Source organism: Sipha flava, unplaced genomic scaffold, assembly GCF_003268045.1.
Source record: "Sipha flava isolate LNK unplaced genomic scaffold, YSA_version1 288_pilon_pilon, whole genome shotgun sequence".
Lineage (NCBI taxonomy): Eukaryota > Metazoa > Arthropoda > Insecta > Hemiptera > Aphididae > Sipha > Sipha flava.
The window spans coordinates 290,738-311,908 of record NW_020272957.1 but is presented as its reverse complement, the minus strand read 5'-3'; the positions used below and the strand labels follow the sequence as shown (position 1 = coordinate 311,908).

Genomic DNA, 21,171 nt, shown 5'->3' with positions numbered 1-21,171 from the left:
CGGTAAGCCTACAGATGCGCGATATACTTATGTATCCGGTTATGTGCCAGATTAACAGCGAGAGATCAGTTTTCATAACGCGCTACGAACGCATTGAGAAATATGTGTATGGTATAATAATGTGCATATATGTACGTTTACATCGGAGAGAAAGTCTGCAGGTTTTATTACAATATTTCGTTAAACTGTAAACGCATTTCGACGAGACAAAGAGGATGGGCTCGTGCGATTGAAACAATTAACATATATATTTTATTGGGTGTAAGAAATATTTCTGTACGCCAAATGGTGGTACACATGTCGTATTTAACTGTTCACGCGAATCGCACAGGCAATGACCCTACTAATCGCGGAGGATAAAGCGCGCGTTTGTCAGACGGGAAATGTTTTTTTTTTCGGCATTTACAATTATATTATACTGCGCGCAGTATATTACAGCGTGCGCAGCATACACGACCGTTCGGTGTAATCGATTACGTCCGGAACTTCCGAGATCACGATTATTAACCACATAAAATAAGCGAGTTGTGCGAGGGAAAAAAAAACCTCAGAAGACGACCGAACAGTATAACACGGTGACGTCGGTCGGAGGCGTAACAACAACGTTATACAATTTGTTAGCTCGTCGCCACCGCTACGCGATAAAACGCGTAAACTGCCACGACATTCTACCGCCGCCACACGGTGCGAGCCGTATCGGCGGAAAAACCGCGTTCGACGTGCCTACCGTCTACGGAACGCTATTTCTCTCGGCTGTTTACAGATGCTCGTTTTTTTATTTTCCTACACAAGTAACTCCTACAGACATACAGATCGTCGACAGTGATCGTCCGACCGGTTCGACGATTTACGTTCCCGGTGTATAGGTTGTACGCGCGATGACCGTGTGACGACGAGGGATCGAGCGAGTCGTACGACGTGTGACCCGTCGGATTTCCAACACGCGTGCGCTACCATCGCGTACGTCTACGCAATAATTGCCGTTTTCCTTTCCCGCGAACAAGTACCTGTGAATCCGGGGGCGCAGTTACAGCGATGTTCTTTGATGTTGTGCAGCCAACACGTGCCACCGTTCTGACACGGTTTCGCGTCGCACGCGTTCGATATGGGTATCTCGCACAGGGACGCGGTGAATCCCAGCGGACAGTGGCACGAGAAGCCTGGCTGAGAGTGCGGTGACTGTTCAGTGACCGCGCAAGTCCCTCCATTTTGGCACCTGGGCACGGGTCCGGTATGGCACGGGTTCTTCCATTGGCAGTACGGTCCGACGAATAATCCGGTACAGCTAAGGGAAAACAATCGTAGAAAACATATGTTAGTTGCAGTATTTCATTTTATTTTCCAGTTTATTTTACACGATAAGAGACGTATAACACACGTAAACAGAAGAGGACACATACACAGAGAGAGAAAGAGAGAGAGAGATGGTGAGAAATGGATAGGGAGGTATATTATAAGAACAATATATAATAGTATATTAAGTGTGTGTGTGTGTGTGTGTGGAGATAGGATAGAATATCCTCTCGCGCGCGCGCATACACACTACACACGTGTGTACGTGTACAAATATGTATATATCGGCCGCCTGAAGCACGTTCTTACGTGTACGTGTGTGCGTATGCGTATGCGCGCGCGAGCGTTGTGGACAAGGAGCGGTCACGAGATGCCGAGATAAATAAAATATTATATACGCGGCGCGCGCGGTGCAGGGCGAGGCGGCGAAGAGACCACTGGAAATATTGTTTAGAACAAAAAACCAGATCGTATCTCCGACCATAATATTCGGATTCGGTCGACCGGTTCCACGGCCGCCACCGCCGCCGAGAACCTTACAACCGCGTGTACCTACATACAGACACGCGGTGGATCACCTGCGGGCGACTCGCGCATTCTCCTCCTTTCTATCTCTCTCTCTCTCTCTCTTTCTTTTTCCATCTTATTATTATTTTTATTTTTTTATTATTATTATTATAATCGCGACGCATCGTTATGGGTTCGTGAGGGTTTGCGCAACTACTACGCGAGCACATATTCGCTCGTCTAACATACATATATATCTTTCACACACACACAAACGCGCACATACACACACAACCCTGTCGCTGTATTCAACGACCTACCGACGTTTTTAATATTTCACGTTCCCTGCATACAAGCGTACGCGTTTAGCCAAAGATTAAACGAACAAAATGCACTATTGGTCGTCGTTCCGGGTCAGTGTCTGATTTCGAAACTGTTAAGTTTATTACGGTACGTGTATTACACACGCGTGAGTCCTACGGTAGACGGTGACGACGGAGAAGAGTAAACGGGAAATAAAACCATACAGAGGTATTTATTGCGGAGAAGAAAAAATTATAGAATTAAAGTGCATAACATAATGTATGGTACTCGTTTCAACGGTAATTAAATCATTATCATATAAAACCATACAACAACGATACGATGTACGTATTAAGAAAATTATACTCGAGAACACATATCTCTGGATCGCCACCGCTGCCGTTTCCGCTGTAGGTAGTACCCAACTACATCACGGTAATACAGTAATTGTTGTTACGCACAAAATCCACATAAAACACACTGGCTTTCGTCCGTTAGCCTTCGGCGGTCGTAGGTAATTTTTTTCTCTGAATTCTCATTCTCGTTTTGTCGTCAAATCGGGACCTCGGGTCGGATTACCGTACAGTGGTGACTCGCCCGTTAATGGATTGTTTTGCCGACCGTGAAAGAAAATATGGAAGAGACGGCGGCAGTCGCGTGATGGAATGAAACAGCCTAATGATCCCGAGTCTAATATTTTAACAACAACGAACGATATATATGTATACTTTTTTTTTATATATATATTTCTCTTCCTCCACCTCCTATTACCACACGCGCGCGTCCACCTCGCGTGCTGTCCCGTGGTAGAGGAAAATTATTGTGGGTCGGTTTTGAACTCGTTTCGACGACGGTCGGAGACTTAAACGCGCATACTCATCGTCGTCGGCAGTCGGCACGATATCAAAACACAATCTATCTGTGTACAGTTTTTTCTTTTCTTTTTTTTTTCATCGCACCTCACCCGAGCACCACCTAGTTTATTACACTGCAGCAGCTATGACACACAGCGACGAGCGACGATAGTGCCGAAGCACGGGTTAAACGTATACGGTTAATGCACGGAGCGCCATTTAAGACGAGAGAAACATTCCAATAATAATAATAATAATGACAATTATATGATTATATATTGTACATATATTGTGCGTAGTGGTACGTATAGATACCACCGCCTGCCCCGATTTCAATCGACAATATTGAACACAGACGCGCATATGTGGAAGACAACAGAAGAGCTGGTAAATATTACACGCGTACACACAGGCCATACGAGATTATCGATATGCCCCGTACGGCAATAATTAGTTCCAGATCGGCGGCTTCGTGGCCGACCATGACTGCTATAATGGAATAACACTGCGGCGGCAACACGACATGCGCCCGACCGAATGAAGTGAACACGCCGACAAGAGTTTGCATTTTTCGATAATCAATTCCGACACGTCTTAGTGTAAGCGTACACGCATACACAAGCACTATAAACTATAGAAACACACGCACACACACACACACATAGACATAATATATGTACAAGTATATAGAATACTTGATCGCGCATCAACATAAATACGGACACGGACAAACGCGCACTGGTGGCTCGGCTCCGTCTCGACGACAACCGGACGCCTTTTGAATACGAAATTACGTGCGCATACCCGTAGGTGCCGGGCGCGATAAACGTACATACGCGATATATACGACGACGATGACGACGTACGAGCAACGAACGTGTGTACACCGCCAATTTGTTACAAGAACACAAGCGCACGCTTATAGAGAGTGCGAGTAATGTACAAGGGCATTAAATCATCCCCGAATGGACTGCAGAAACACCGCGAATCCCGTAGAGCTCGGTGTATGCGCGCATTATGCAAAACATACACACATATGGGTACGCATCCGCATGGTACTGTGTACACGAGTGCAATAACGTCCGTACAGTGTTACGAGAACCGGAATCTCTCCGATCCCTTAAAACACGATACCGTACGCGGTCTCGTCGCCATTCCGTGCGAGTTAAAGCCGGGGTGTTCGAATACAATATATTACAACGATCACGTTACCCGTTCAACAGTCTTTGTAGTACTTTACGCGCATTCGAAACATGCTGCAATCGGCCGGTTGTATACACACGGGCCGACAACCGAGTCTCGCGCATGTTTCGCATAATACGCTCAGAGGAGACGCTCGTTTTCATTACAATAAAACGTTACTATATCCATCACGCACGAATGGGCACGTTGTACCTACTACAGCACTGGGTAGACGTACCTACGTATCCACCTAACTAAGTATTAATCCTTCGTGTTTCAAATGAATAAAAATTCTATTACGTGAATATTGCGCATCGTGAATTTCAATAAACATGCCGTCCGTCATACACACAATATCATACGCTGGTACAGTCGTATCGTAACCATATTACGTTTTTTTCGTTTAACAGTTCGCGTTCGGAAAGTGACATCGCAGCGCGCGAGTCACTAAACTCGAAAAAGAAAACATCAAAACAATACTGCTGCAACGGTTCCGTTTGACGCCGATATACTTCTGAAACTTCCTGTGAAATGTACACAGCCGTCGCGGTCTCGCGGTCAGCCGTCGGCGAGCGAAGCGCATACGGCCAAATTATACGGGACTCGGGGCGAGGCGAACGCGTGCTGCACAGCCGTTACAACGAGCTGGGCGCACATCAAAACAAAGAACAACTGTCGCACCGCGGATCCATGTATTAAGGACGCACGACCGGTCGCAATCAGATAATACCAGATAACAGTTCGGTAACTTTTCGACCGTGCGTGTGCAACACATGACGCACATGATGCGTACGACCGTCAAACGACGACAAAAATAATATATACGTGAATACACGTTTATTTTTTATTTATTTTTTTAATTCCGAAACACGTTTTACGTGACAATTAAAGACGTCGTCCGGGTACGCGTTCAAACACAAACAACGTGTATACGTGTACATATAAACACACTGGAACCCGAAACGTTAAACCGTCGATCTTTTCGAAAAAAAAACGGGGAAAAAAAAAAAGACTTGGACCACCGATTAATAGTGTTGGAGGGGCGGCAACGGTTAGCGAAAAAATTACGGACGATGGGCGTGGCCCCGCGGTAGATCTAGCGCGAGCCATTCGTGAAATAGAAATATAAGAAACCGTGCGCGCCGCGTACACTACATTACGTATTATACGCCGGCACGCTAGGTCAAAGTACCCGGACGGCGGCGGCGGCGGCGGCGACGACGGTCCGAGAGAGACCTTCGGGCTCCCGGTATTGTACCGCTTCCACTATTACTATTATTATTATTATTATTTTTATTATTATTATTATTAGCATTCTTCTGCTATGGATACACGCCTCCGGTTCGTTGACGTCTTTTATACACGTTTATACACACGCACATACACGCACAATTTATACGTATGTCCACCGGGCACTGCCGTCGCCGCGTACACTACCTTTTTACATAGCACCAACGAATTACCTATAAGCATATCACGCGGCATAGGTTTATTATTTATTTTTCCGCGTGCAACAACAACGTTCCACTGCGTAGCACGTACCACCGGTGGTGACCAGGGGGCGGATTGGCATGAGCGACAGATCGGAAAACTTCCCGGTGCGCCGGTCAGGTCTTCTTCTACGTGCGAGCTACTTATGTATTGTTCGCACATACGTTTGAACATTTTTTCCGGTGTAATACCGTGACTTTTTTTTATAACAATATAAACGAGGTTCACCGTAAGCCGCTCATATTTCGAACGATATCACCGATCTGTCGTCGTCCCTGAATTCACTACTAACTGCTTCGTAGGAGTGTACCAACCTACATAGTTCCACTACGGGTATCGGTATCGCACAAATATAGTATCATGCTTCGGAGGCGGTGGCGGCGGCGGAAACGCATTGTCTAGATGTCGTCGCCGTGCTGGCTCATTAGGCAAACAATCAGCCACCGCGTGTGTAATTGCATTTACATGGGCAATTAATTAATTAACCAGCGGCGATGGGCTCGGCTGTTACGGACCGCGGTTGCGCGGTGTCGTGACAAATGCTCTCGCGTGACAGATGCTCGCCGACCGATAAGCGCCAACAATAATATAATACGGTTGCGAGTGCCTTCATGAATACGCGTTTCCGGAGTTTTGCAGGAGCGGCATCGGGTTTGCGCGAGGAGAGCGCGCGCGTTCCGACGGAACGGTCGTGAGGTGCTCGTCGTCACCGCGGTGCGTTTACCGCGCGGAACGATAATAACAGAGATCGCGAGAGCAGGAGGGAAGGATGAAACAAGGAGAGAGAAAAAAGGACCGCCGCCGGTCGAACGTGCGCCCAGAGGAAACTACCTCATCCTCTCTTTGTCCGCGGTCGTGTGTTATTATTACGAACGTCGGCTAACCGATCATTTTCGTACCCTGCATTTTTGTAATCGTATCTTACTCCTGCCCTCCCACTCCCACACGCCACTACTATTCCGCCTTCGCAATGCCGCCGATCACCGACTTTTTCTTCGATCTTCTACATTATACACAGTATTACTTTTATTATTATTATTATTAGTGGTAATAAATGCGTTGCGCACTTATTATATTATCATGTACATCATGTATGCGTACAATACCCTCTTCCTCATCTGAAAACGATACGAATTTGTTCACGAAATAGATTACATGCGATGCATATACATAAAAGCAGCATTGTTTTCTCGTCGATGGGTTGCACGGTCGCAGCACACATAGTTCTACCACGTCGCCTTGCAGGAAACATGAATGGTAGGAGGACTTTTGTCACCGTTGCCGCCACCGCCGCGCGTGTAGTATATAATAATGATAAAAATATTCGTAATGGGATCGAATTATTATGGGTAGACAGCGGCGGTGGCGGATTTCGAACTGTTACAATAGAAGACCCTCGTTATTCGATCGATATAAAAAAAACCTGCAGGGAGATCTGTGCAACATAAAGAAGTGAAACACGTTTCGTACCCAAACATCTGTCATCTTCTTCCACCGTGTGACCCATTGACGTTGTTTTTTCCTTCGTTTTTAAATAACATCAAACCTTTTATCTATAAGGTAGACACTGGGCATGACCGTTTTCGACCAAAAACAAATCCTTCTATTTTCGGCCAATTCACTTTTCGACCAAATTTAAAATAGGCCGATTCCCGTTTCGACCAAAACAAAAATGTATATAATAAATTTAAAATAATAAAATAATGATATACAATTTTTGTCAATACCTAATTATTAAAATATTCATATAAAAGAGAACGATATTTTGTACCTAGTTTTGATCTCTTATCGTAATGAAAATTGTTTACATTTTTTTTTTCGAAAAATCGGAACTTTAATTTTAAAAATTTTAGGACTTGGCTCATTACGCCTGCAGGCTCAACTCATAAACTCGAGTGCCACTGCGTGGCACTTTTCAAGGGGATGGGGCTTCGCTCCAAGGGGAATTATAGTCTAAGCCTAACCTAGTTTTTATACGAACGTTGATACTGTTACAAATGGGATTATGCTCTGTATGTGAACCTAAAACTTCGCCACGCGAGTAAAACCCTATCATCATTAATATATTATAGTAAGTTCCATCATAATCAAACATTGTAAATCATTATTTTATTTTTTGTTTTGGTCGAAAAGGGAATCGGCCGAAAAGGGAAGGGTAACAGTTTTGGTCGAAAACGGACTCGCCTTAGATACTGTACCAATTTACAGTTGTTATACCCTTTAAAAAATTCGCTGAATACAAAATGTTATACAAATATGTATTCCTAAATCTCTAATGAAACTATATGACCATGATCATTAATAATTTGTAAATCAGATAAATTAGTTAAACATAAAGAAACAAAAATAACAAACATTTGTTAGGTGATTTTTTTTTATCAGTTTGTTTGGAAACTGTTGGCTGGTTTGAAGATAAATTAAGTCTATATCAACAAAAAAATATTTTCAAGCCATATATATTCAAAATGATGTAATATAAAAGTATTTTTAAACTAAGCATAACACTTTAATTAAAATACACATATCTTCAACTAAATGATAGCACTTTATACACAATGTTTCAAAATCCAGTACAGAAAAATATTGTTTAGTAATCGTTCGAAAGATTGAAATTCCTGGACAACTGCCCGGCGAGTTGATTTCTTTTTTATCAGACTGCCGGTTTGAAAAAAAAATGGAATGCGAGATGATAATTATTGTCTGCGAACAGTGGTTAATGGATATTGTGGAAGAAGAGAAAAATCGGGTTTTTTCTTATTTTGAAACGATCTCCGACAAAGACCGGAGTCATGTCAGCCCGAAGGCAAATGCTCGACATCTGAAAATGTGCAGAAAACTATGAGTAACCGATAGGTATGCATTTTTTTCATCAGTGGCAAACAATAGACCGTCCGAAATACGAATAATAATCCCGGAGTAAAACGTATGTATTTACAAAAATACATGATAATTAGAATTTTCATTATCATTATTGTTACTATGAAGCCCTACCCTTACATATAATATGCAAAATCAAACATTGATATACGATATTCAAAATATTATGAACTGGAGTGCTTGGTAAAAGACATGAACGAAAAAACAAAAACGTTACAAAGGAATAATGCCGGCGGGAGACAATAAAAAAAAAAACGTAAGGTTCGTATTTATTCGACTAGAAGATATCGAATTCGAAAGGACAACCTTCGTTTAACATTCAGGTAGATACGTCGTTGGTAACACGAGAAGATGAAAACCCGTTGTTACCTAACACCATCGGCAACACGATAATTACCAAACTGTAATATTACTAGATCAACAAGTGGCGACACTGACTAAAGTTTATGTAGACAAGTGATTTATTTTTTTGGAACAGGTTTTTCTTTTTGCAATGCATACATCTTTAAAACATTTTCCATGTTATATTTTAAACCTATTCCTTACTGTAAAATTGTATTTGAACAAAAAAATAGTCAAATATGGCTTGCATACGTTCTATTACATATAATACTTACATACTTATTAAAACGATAACACATTTAAAACAATTAAAACTTATTCCATATGCGTGTCTAAAATATTAATTATTTTGTTTAATTAGAATAGAGTTCTGGCACTGATATATTACAATTAGAGTAACATTAACTTATTCGATCATAGAATAATAATTTTTAATAATTTTTTAGTACACACTTATTCTAAAAATACCAAACATTATTTATTCAAAACATTGATGAGTATTCATAAATAAATTAATTTTATTGAATAATAATCTTAATATTAACAAAACAATGCCCCGGAGATAAATATGATAAATACCACAGTTAACAAATTCATTATTTTTATTTTTAATCAATTAATAATACTTTTATTCAGTTTTTTAGTTTTACTTGTGTGTGTATATATATATATATATAGGATTATCTTCGAGTATCTTCTTTCATTTTAGATAAATCATTTAAATCCTATAACTATCATACAATTGTATACTACACCATATATAATTCTAGGAAATGTGTTTATTGTGCAGTATTTCATAAGTTTACAGCCAACACTCGAATCAAATACGTGCGAAATCTCGATGATAACACACTTAGATACAGTTTTGAAATGAAGGAAGAACCGCAGTCCCAATAGCAATACTTTCTCTTTTTTTCTATAGCACACGACAGATACAGAAGAATATATAATATCACGGGTAAATCAACGAATCGTGATGATCGATATAGATCATGGGTCTCGACTTCTCATAATAGTGTCATTACATATGAGCAGATACGCGAAGTGGTTGGCCGAACACTGAAAATCGACTATTTCGCGAGCCTCTATGGTCTTCTTCAATTTCCGTTAAAATTCTAAACAGCTGCCGTCTCTACAGCTTACCCCTCTGATCCCCAAAGCCTCCCGTCGAGAGTTTTTACTCAAGGGTTGTACAACGTACATATGCTCGCTAGTCGAAAAAGGGTGAAGATAGACCGGTTACTTTTCTACATCCCCTGCACAAAGTCTCCGAATAAATGATCATAGACTGAAGCGGCGGCGGCGATCGATCGGACATGACAATGATGACGCAACAGAATTCCAATGTCAAGACGATCACAATGTAAACACAGTATGTGTTGGACGATCAAGTCTTATATACTTAACGGAGAAAAAACGGTCACGGTTCGAGTGTTATACGGGCAGTAAAATAGAATAATATATTATTATATCCTATCGAATTGGTATAAACGCGTCGTGTGTAGTAGAACAACGCTTCGCAGAGGTTAGAAGACGGACAGTGTACATCATAATTCTTGGACGTGTATGGTAGCTTGTACACAATGGACGTCTACTTGGGACGTGAAAGCAGCAGTTATCGCCCAGACGGATTAGATATTGTAATAATAATAGAACGGACTTTTGAAATACGAGTCATTGTTTTCTCATCGACTTTACTATTATTATAATTATTATTTAACTCTTCCCATGTAATAAAAAAAAAAAAATGTAATCCTAAAACATTTAAATGATCACATGTGCTAAACACATGCAGTCGTTTACCAGAAGTAAAAAAGGGTAAAAAAAACCCGTGTGAATGTACAAATCTTGTAATGAATGTTAATGAAAAATCAACACACAAATATCTACATGAAATAGTTAGGCTTATGTTAATAATAATTGTGGTCGTTTAGAGAAGAATTTTTTGTGCCAAAATCAGGCACGGTCATCAATGTTCATTTCTGCCCACACACAAAACGATGTCCCTATGTTCTGAGAGCATCATATAAATAATGTGATATGGTAGTTGATAAAATCGGTTATTTCGTGGATGGACATGTTTTTTTTTCTTTACCTTTGAACACAATTACGCATTCATAAATATTATGAATTTATTATTGTTGTCCCGAAAATCCGCACGATTTATTAACCCGTCTGAGTGACTTACCGGTGGTGACAAAACGAGATAATTTTTATTCTCAAACATCCCATCCGAAACTTAAATCATAAAAACCGGTTCGTCTCCCGCCGGGTTGTTGCCGTGTTATAGACGTTAGAGGCGCGCGCGCGTGCAACAGTCGATTTCAATAAACTTGTAATGACGACAACCGAATGATTAATGCCTCTAGATGGCCCCTGGGGGTGATGAATATAAAAATATAGATATAAAATACATTTTCGTTAATATCAATGCTTTTAAGCGCCACTACCAAAGCGGCCACACACAAGCATAATAATAATAATAATAAAAACAGTAAAAATCGTGGTTGTACGCTTTTCGGACAAAAGACGGCGGTAGTTAAAGTCGACGATGAAAATTAATGACTAGAGAAATAACCCAATATCAAACCCCTTCTGTTTAATTCATCCAATTTACTCAAACGATGTACCCCAAAAAGTCTACACAATCTTGGTTTCTATGACCTCACTGCTATAATAATATAAAACGTGTCTTGAGAGGTTTTCTCTTAATCAGATGCTGTAGCTTTCTTTAGACTAATATTTTTAAACTATAATTTTTACGAATATAATTAACCATAATATTTTCATTGTAATTACAATGAAGAAGAAGAATTACACATAAAATACTTATTTATTAAACACAAATAAAACCATGTAACATAAAAAATATGAATTAAATAAATTATAAAAACCATTAAATACAATGTCAAATAGAGTTTCATTATCTACGAGAGACTTATTTAAACTCATGGAACTCAAACCTTTGCTTTGTTCATAAATATTTAGTAATTTTTAATTATACGATGAGCAATCAATACCCCAAACAATATCTACATTATTATACATAATAACATTTTATTAGAAACAAATATAATCGTTATTTTTTAACTCAACATGATGCTCCTTTGGAATTCGGGCATCACAAAACGCGTTCATTTAAAACAATGGGTCAATGTATAAATTATCCTCCCCTCTTCTTGATTCAATATATTCTGCCTAACACAGCATAATAGTAAAAGATCGATGTTATGCATAATTCGATTTTGTTGCTGATCATGGCGGTCTTATGGAAATCTTAGAACGTGATGATGGGCACAAAACGAAATAAATACAAATCAACGTAAGTATTTCAGGACGCGTCTTACGCAAAAATCCTTTGTCCAGTGATACCCAAAAAGAATTAAAAAAAAGTATTGAAAATGAAACGCACTTTGTGCATACAAAATATCGTCGTACGTGCAACTATTGGTACCCGGGTCACTAAACATACCACGTGTAGTGACTGTGTGCGGAATTCAGATGAGCAGTTTGCGTTCCACACCCGATGAACACGGCCGAAATTAAAAAAAAAAAAACACTGCACATATTCAAAAGAATGCCAATGTTTCATAATTCGATGAAAACCGCCACCATGTATATTAACGAAGTTTTTTTACGCGTGTTTCAAGCTAATTTACTATATGCTTCCGAATTAATAATAACCCCTGAAAGAATAGGGCATAATCTCCTACGCGTATCACAAAACCAGCTCGGCAGCAAATTCGGTATGTTACAGGTTGGCCTTCCACCACGTTCGTGTCGGCCAGTCTGGGACATAAAAAGTAATAACTTAAAATAAAAAAAAATAAATAAAAATAAACAGTAATAATAACAACGAGTGCTTGTTTCCTTGTAATCTGGTGAGAGGTCATAAGCGCTCTTGTATGTTATGTCTCACTACGGATTTATTACGACTATAACATACATTTTTTAAACGTGAAAAAACAACAAACTCCACTTATCATCCGGCCAAGAGTGTCGTTAGAAGTCACTTAACACAAGACTATTTTCCTTGTATGTATATATATATATATATGTATATGTATGTATATATCATGTATATATCATATATACATATGTGTGTGTGAGTGTGTTATGTGTATATCTAAAATGTCACATGTCTCCGTAGCAATAGTGTTTTCGTATGGATACGAATTTCGCCATCTGTTGGGCCAACCGTGAGAAGAAGCTCACCGACAAATCTAGATGTATCGCATATGGAGACTTAATGTTATGAATTAAGCTGAATCATACATATTAAATAATTATTCAAAAAAATATAAAAATAATTAATAATCATATTTACTCGTGTATAACAAACACGAGAAGAGAATTGTAGTTCAATTGTAGTTCATATAATTGATAAAACATTGAATTTAAAATGTTATTTCAACTTTTATGGTATAACATTTACACTGTAATTTGTAGTTATGTTTTTAAACAACAAATTAACGATGTACAACTTTGGGGCATAATGTTACAAATTAATTATAACAGTTGATGTTCGCGTGCGCAAGATAGACAAAATTATTATTTGAGATGGTTTAGTTTCAATGTACTACAATAAATTAAACATTTTTATCGTATTTCATCACGTAAAAATTGTACACAGTCATTGTGTGTCATATAGTTAACGTGGGACGGACAAATGTCTGTCGGGTCAATATGCACTTACAGGTTTTGGAAAGTTAAAAGATTTTGGTACCTTTAGTAGTCCGTGTGTTAAATCCTCAGCTATTACGAAGACAAACAAAAGTTATCCGTAATGTCACGTCTCAGTGATTTTACCAGACAAATACAACGGGGATGAGTACGGACAACCACATAAAAAGACGCATACGGACCACTCCGCACGGGTAATGGCCACGCAGCACCGACCAAATTGCCGGGTCGGCTCGATTTTCGCCCGAAGCTACGACCGCTCTTAAGTGGTTTCTATTTTTTCCTTCTACTTCTTCTTGGTTATCGGCTCCTCCTACCAAGCTTCTTTTAAGTGGCACGTTGTGCTTCGGACCCGGAGTAGGAGTAGGCGGTGCCAGGATGACAGGACCTCTAACGAATACATATACAATCATAATTCTTCTGGCGAAATGGACTACCTTCCGAAATTATAGGGGGCCGCCGGAATCTCTTCGTAATGGTTTTTGTTCTACCAACGTTTATACAGTATCACTCCTATACGCCAGCCCGAAACATTCTTATTTCAATAATGCATACTCTACACCGTATCATACAACCGACACAGTTTGAATATTTATTAAAAAATATGTACTTGCGTTTTAGAATATGTCACCTCATGATGTACTGCAACACAATACCCGGCTTAATTACTCTCAAACGTATATATACTCGGTTAACCGTGACCAGATGGTTTGCATTCGAGGGCGTCCGCCACGTTAAACCGTACACCCTTTCGTGGGTGGGGGTGGGGGCAAATGCCGAAAATCTCGTTTATGTTGTATGTGACAATAAATTAATATTACACGTACACGCACGCACTCGCATGAAGTCTCTTCGGTGGTTGCATATTATACGAACAACGATTATTGTTGCGTTATAAAATAAAATATCAAAATACTACGAGTCCCGAATATGTGAAATAGTGAAGTAAAAGAATAAATTAATTATAACAATAAAAACCAGTCATTCTTATTGTCCAAAAAACAACGCCTCTTACACTCACACACACACACACACACACACACACACCACGCACACGCACACGTATATTATTATCTAATTAAACAGTAACATTAATTATGAATGTTAATATATTTCAAAATGTAGAAATCTAATGTTCTTTCGTCAGTTCTTGAAAAATACACAGCCTGCTTCCGTCTAGCCGTCCGGTTGCCATGTTGTGAACGTGAGGATTCGCCAGTACATAACTATAATTACATGAGTCATTATGTATGTATGGGGCTCAATAATACCACCGCAATGTACGATGTACTGTAACAACACGCAACTCGCGCAGAGATACAGGTTTTTTTTCCTTAAAGTTAGCCTCCACCTAATCGCGCGGGAATCGCGACCAATTCTGCGAGCAAGCAATAGTAATCCACATACATATAAACTGTAACATAACCTATACTATACTTATAATATATGAACTATTACCTAGCACAAACTTATAATTGTAATTAATAACTTTTTTTATGATTGCTCTCGTAGAAAATGCGTAAAAAAACTGGTTTTTTCCATAGGGTTTGAGTGCCAAATGGTGTTTATGGTAGACGAGGGCGGTGATTATTATTATTATTATTTTTTATCGTTGAATTAGCCCTAGGGAGTTTATGGGAGGGGAACAATGGTACGGATCAGAGAACTCAATTGTTCCAAAACCCTCGCATATATTTCTGTGTACGCGCAAGCGCGTGGAATCTATATTATAGTTGCCCCTTTATATTTTCATACCGAATGCTAACCGATATCCGAAGGCCCAATGAGTTGGCGTGTATTATCCGTTACAAAATGCTGGGATCAATTAAAAAAAAAAACTTTCGAATTTTAGTTTTAACTGTAATTTGAAATTCCATTCAATCACCGAATATATTATTATTTATCTCCTAATTAAGGACGAACACATATTATATTTTTAAATATAACTGAGCATTACGAAAAGTAAACATTAATAATCTGTTGACTTGTTGGTGCAGTCGTTTATCTTTATATATTCATGTAATCGATTTGAGTAAAAACCAGTTTTATATCGAAAAATTTAAATGTATTTTTTTAATATCCAAAAACCGCTTTAAGCGCGTAGTAGTAACGTTTTATTGCACCAAAACGAGTGGACAGATATCAGCAAAATGTCACTGATTTTTTTTCAATCTTAATTATTCGAGATTGCATATGAAACAATACGAATGGCAACGCCGCCGCGTGTACAGTCATTCCTGAAGAGTCCCCGGAAGGCTGCGCGGCGCGCGCGCGTATAGTTGCTGCTGTTCACCTGACCAGGTACTATGGCCGACTGCTCTCCGTGGGAACCGCACGGACCGTGCCCTTTCTCTTCATGAAAAGCCCCGCAGCAAAATTAAAAAAATAATAATAATAATAATAATAACATAATATATCCAATCGTTGCTATTTTCTTTTTATCTTATTATTACTTATAATATTTGCCAGCAATTAAAAAAAAAAGGTATAAAACATAGCCGAAAAATTAGAAGACAGACATTTATTATGATTTTCAGAACACTATATGACATTATGCGTTTACGTGTAGTCGTTTCAATACTAGTCGTTAACGAGCCAACAAAAGGCACGGGCTGCAATTAAGGCCCGACCCTATATGTTGTAAGACGCCACTGTTCGGATTACACCAGATTGATTTCGAGGACAATAACACACACCAACTTGAAGAACGTAGAAAAGCCTATACGAATTATTATTATTATTATTATTATTATTATTACTATCTTGTGAGAGAATATTTTTAATAAAATTTACCATGGTGGCTATATGCATATGAGTTTTTGTCATTACCGATTTGACTCGCACACACTACGCATCCCAAAATGTAAATCGTGTTGTTGTTGGCGCTGTTATTAGTAGTAAAAATGTGACGTTTTTTTCTTTCTTTCTTTTTTGTTAGAGTTACCTATTAGCTCCCACAATACACCGTGCATAATGTAATTTCCATCTCCCACGAAAGAATGCCAATCATAAAACTCCTGAAGTCGCCTCTGGTCGGGCTCGATATTTATCACATGACGTCATTTTGTTTCCCATTGGTAATATTCGATAAAATATTGATAACATTTGTGAACATTGTAAGTATATTCTACATTTAACACCATATATTTGTTGTTCGAGTCCCACCGACGGTAAGTTATTTATTTTTCCAATCATCAGGTATAAGAAAATTATTATTTTTCCCATGGCGACCAAGTTGTAAAAGGGTTATAAAATATTCGATTAACTTCAAATGATCCAAACGCGCGCGCGCATATACACACATAATCAATAATCGATAATCGATTAAAATTTCCACCCGGTATTTCTTTTTATCCTAAGCCACAGGCCGGCAATGTAAACAAGAGCGTTATGTGTATTTTACTTAGCGACGCCCGTGACAAATTGTATTATCTTTGGTCAACGATCTCTTCCGTAGATGATTACTGATCATCACGTTTTACGACCAAAAATATTCAAGGTTGCTCGCCCACGCCGCCGCCGTTGCCGAGATGATTTACCGATCTTGGTAGGACTTTGGACACGGTACACGGTATTATTATACGTTGTGTGTACATAGGTATAGGATGTTGATAATCATTATCCAAAAGAAAAGTAAATGATCTACAAAACGAATTCATTTTTTTTTTAATTTCTGATTCGAACCCAAATAATAAAATGAAAATACCGGCACAATAGACAAAGACGTAATCGCATTTTTTTAAAAAAAAAAATATAAATTCAAATTTATATTGGTACGCTCAAATTGTAATATATACTACACAAATTATGTTCACTAATCATACATATAGACTACTAAAATATTTCAGTAATGATTAAAATTAACTTGTTCTATAACGTAAAACTTACTTACGGACTACTACTACACGCATTGGTCTCGCATAAGAATATTATTACGAATGCAATAACCGTTGCATTCTTAAAATGAAATGATTACATAGAGAATAATATTATTATCATTCGATTTATTCGGTCTTACGAAAATTAATGAAATCTTTTAACATGGTATTTTGAATCGTTTTGAATGGATAATATCGAATTATACAAACTAGATATTATTTCTTTCGGAAATCACAAATCTATTTGAAAACAATTTTACAGTAAGCTATGTATAGTTAGAGTTCTTCATTAATAGTTAAACAATAAACAGTTGAAATTAAATATTAACTTAACCGAATCATCAGACTTGAGACATTACATAATAATTGTTTGAATTAATGACAGACTGAAAAATAAATAATAAAATTGTTATTTATTAACTACTAAAATAAGATAAGACGTATTATTTTAACTTAATACGTTAGAGTTTATACGATTGAACTAGTGTGCGTTGTTTTATCCAAAAAATATTAATAATAATTATCAGGAGTGTTATGAATACACAAATCATTAATTTGAAAAATCGAATAAAAATACTTACAGCAGCATTATTACATGAAATACGTTTGAAAAACTATATTCACATTTTAACAGTACTACGACAGTAAACAATTTACAATTATCAGATGACGTTTTAAAAACATAAAATATGTTATATTTACATGTGTAAGCATAAAATGTATCAGTCAGTTATTTGGTCAATAAATATTAATTTAAAGACATGTTATTAAATCAATGTTATTTTAAATCAAATTTTAAAATGTCAACTGTAACAAAGCAATTTAATATCAGAATTTATTTATTCAAACTATGCCCATACATTTAAATGGTTTAAGATTTATGTACATTTTTTATTGTTCATCACTACAAGTAGGTTTTTTTTATTTCAAAAACACGTTCGGTCAACGACTTTTTTTCCCTCTAATTTGTATTGTTTTTACAATTGATAATCAACCGTGAAACGATTTTCGTATACTTCAGGTAAAATTGACCAATCTCGCATTCGTGCACGGACATTGAGTAAACACACATAACAATGAGGACTCAACGTTTAAAAACTAATTATTGTCTATTTTGTACTCACTTGCAAGCGTATTCTCCGGTCTTTTTCATGTAGCAAGAACCTCCATGGAGACATGGATTAGGCGAGCATGACACGATCCCGGTGGACCCTACAAATAATTAAAATAAATATTATACATTGTTAGTGATTTTTTTATTTTTTTTATTTAAACAACTATAATAATATATGTATAAATGTATAGTACTAATAATATAAATATATATTACGAATTAGCATAACTCTCTAAATGAGTATATTGCGTTTTGCTTGTTCAGCGTTAAAAAACGAAGACATTCCAAGACACACCTATCTGTGGTCAAATAACACCTTCATTATTATTTTAAGTATAAATATTAAGAAATACACAAACACAATACCTATACGGTTTTTAAAAATTCCTGTTTGACCAATGTTCTTCTTTTTTTTTCAAATGAACACAAACTTAGGTTCAACAGGTAAGAGAAAAGGGTCATAAAACGTCAAGCTACGAACGCGTGAAAATATATTTTAAGAGAGCTAAGAATTTACGATGGGTTGTACTGGAACGAATTTGGTACGCTTGAGTGTATGTGAGTATGTATTAAGAAAGGGTTAAGAATAACGTGAGAAACTTAATCCCAGGGTATCTCTGCATATTGTGGTATGTATAGGTCATAAATATGACAATCGACGCTTTTTGACCTACATACACCGTAAACGCAGGATTATACACAGAGAATTTATTGGGCGTTTTGATGCGAGCACGAGCTCTTAATGAAAATGAAAAAAAAAAATTACATAAAACGAAATAGGAAGAAAATTCAATTGTATCGCGCGCGATCCCTTCGTGTGCTTACTCCCGGCAACATGATGAACTCATCCGGTCCAGGCCCGAGCAGGAAGTATTCCATTAAGCGGTCATTAATTCGCCAACAGATAGCTAGGCGACTGCACAGTCCATGATATCATCAAGGCGACGGCGACGGTGGCGGCAGCGCGGTGGCTTAACATAATGAAATAAAAACGAGTTGCGCTGCTAATATATCTATCTCTGTGTACATAATATATATACATATATACACGGATACAGACGAATGCAAAGACAAAGAATCATGGCCCGGTCGCAATTCAATTCACTCGAGTCCAAACAATGCGCCCAAACACTATAATCATTACATATGATAGCTTGCTTTTTTTTTTTTTGTACCGTTATTAGTTATTGCACCGTGTTGATGAACCGTCATCGAGTAGTACACACGCACATACATAATGCAGTTTTATAGTCATTAATAGTGTATAAAAACAAGAAATTAAAAAATAGAAAATCAGAGGCTACATTCACTTACGCGCGGGCACACACACACACACACACACACACAGTGCATCTTTATAATATTATGTAGTATTGTTGTGTTGTTGAAAACACGGTGACGTCGTCGTGCAATAAGCGACCGGATTGAATTGAACCCGTGTGCGTTGGCTAGCATACGCACGAGGAGTGTACGATGTGACCGCATAATACAATACGATATTATTATTATTATATACATATATATATATATATACGTACACATATATACACACGCGCGCGGGACTGGCAACATGGCGGATGGAAGACGCGCGTGTACACGACTACAAGAAGACCACCGAAAACCTTGGTTGTTACTACCTGTTGCTGCTGCCCGTCGACGACACATCAGACTACAACGCATCACACGTGCTATCCGCCGCCGCCGCTCTTTATCGACCACACATCTATCTATCTATATACCGTTAGTATATAATATTAGGTAGGTATTACTTCAACGATTGGTTTTTGTTCCTCAGCGACATAACAAGCGGATGTTCATTGATGATCGTTAGGGGTGCATGTATGTTTTTGAAATTCATCGAAACATTTCCATTTTTTTTTTTTTTTTCATTCGTTCCGTACAGAAACACAATATTTTATAGTACCAAGTCATATACGTACAACGTTTTAACGGACATAATCATTTCACTCCGTGTGGAGACAATTAATTTTATACCGATTTGTACATAAAATACAAACAACAATGAACGTTATAAGCGCGGCGTAGACGCTGGGATATTTACAATGTAACATTAATCGGAATCAGCCAATAATGACACTTATTATTCACGTGCAGACGTCTCGTTTGGATAGTGGACACATTTCGTTTGAAAATCTAAAAACCAAACCTCTATCGTTGTCGTCAATTTGCTTAATGACACATTAACTAAAATAAATGCGACTTATTGTGTAGAGAAATAAAAATTAATCCAACGGCAATTATTAGTATTATTAGTATTCAATATACTATCACAATTTTATTGATGTCTAGGTGGTTGTTTTTACGTCACCGTGAAATACTTTAGTACAACAAAATAATTAACAATGGTTTAAGATTCTAAATAAAACGATAAGGATTAAGTTATGAACAAATAATTAATAATAACATAAGTAAAGTCTACGAGAGAATACACACATCGAGTATTTTTAAAATAATATTAAAATGCATCATTATTCAATTTCTTTTTTATTCTTAATCCTAATTAAAGTAACGAAACAAAATTATATTAAGTATATAAACTTGTTCTTTGTTGTACTTATATAATTAATTATCTTCCATCATAATAATAATCAATCATCATTGTTAACACGGATTGTTATAGGTACAT

General features: G+C 37.8%; 1 protein-coding gene across 2 annotated transcripts in view; it reads right to left on the bottom strand.

The window, feature by feature from the left end:
- The window catches only part of LOC112685706 (neurogenic locus Notch protein), a 48,917-nt gene that overhangs the window by 22,507 nt on the left and 5,239 nt on the right, over positions 1-21,171 (bottom strand). For both annotated transcript variants that reach the window (XM_025557661.1, XM_025557660.1), the window contains exons 2-3: positions 18,535-18,622; positions 1,008-1,285 (exon numbers count right to left, since the gene is read on the bottom strand). In XM_025557661.1, the coding sequence (XP_025413446.1) occupies positions 1,008-1,285; positions 18,535-18,622 (366 nt within the window). The remainder of the gene's footprint in view (positions 1-1,007; positions 1,286-18,534; positions 18,623-21,171) is intronic.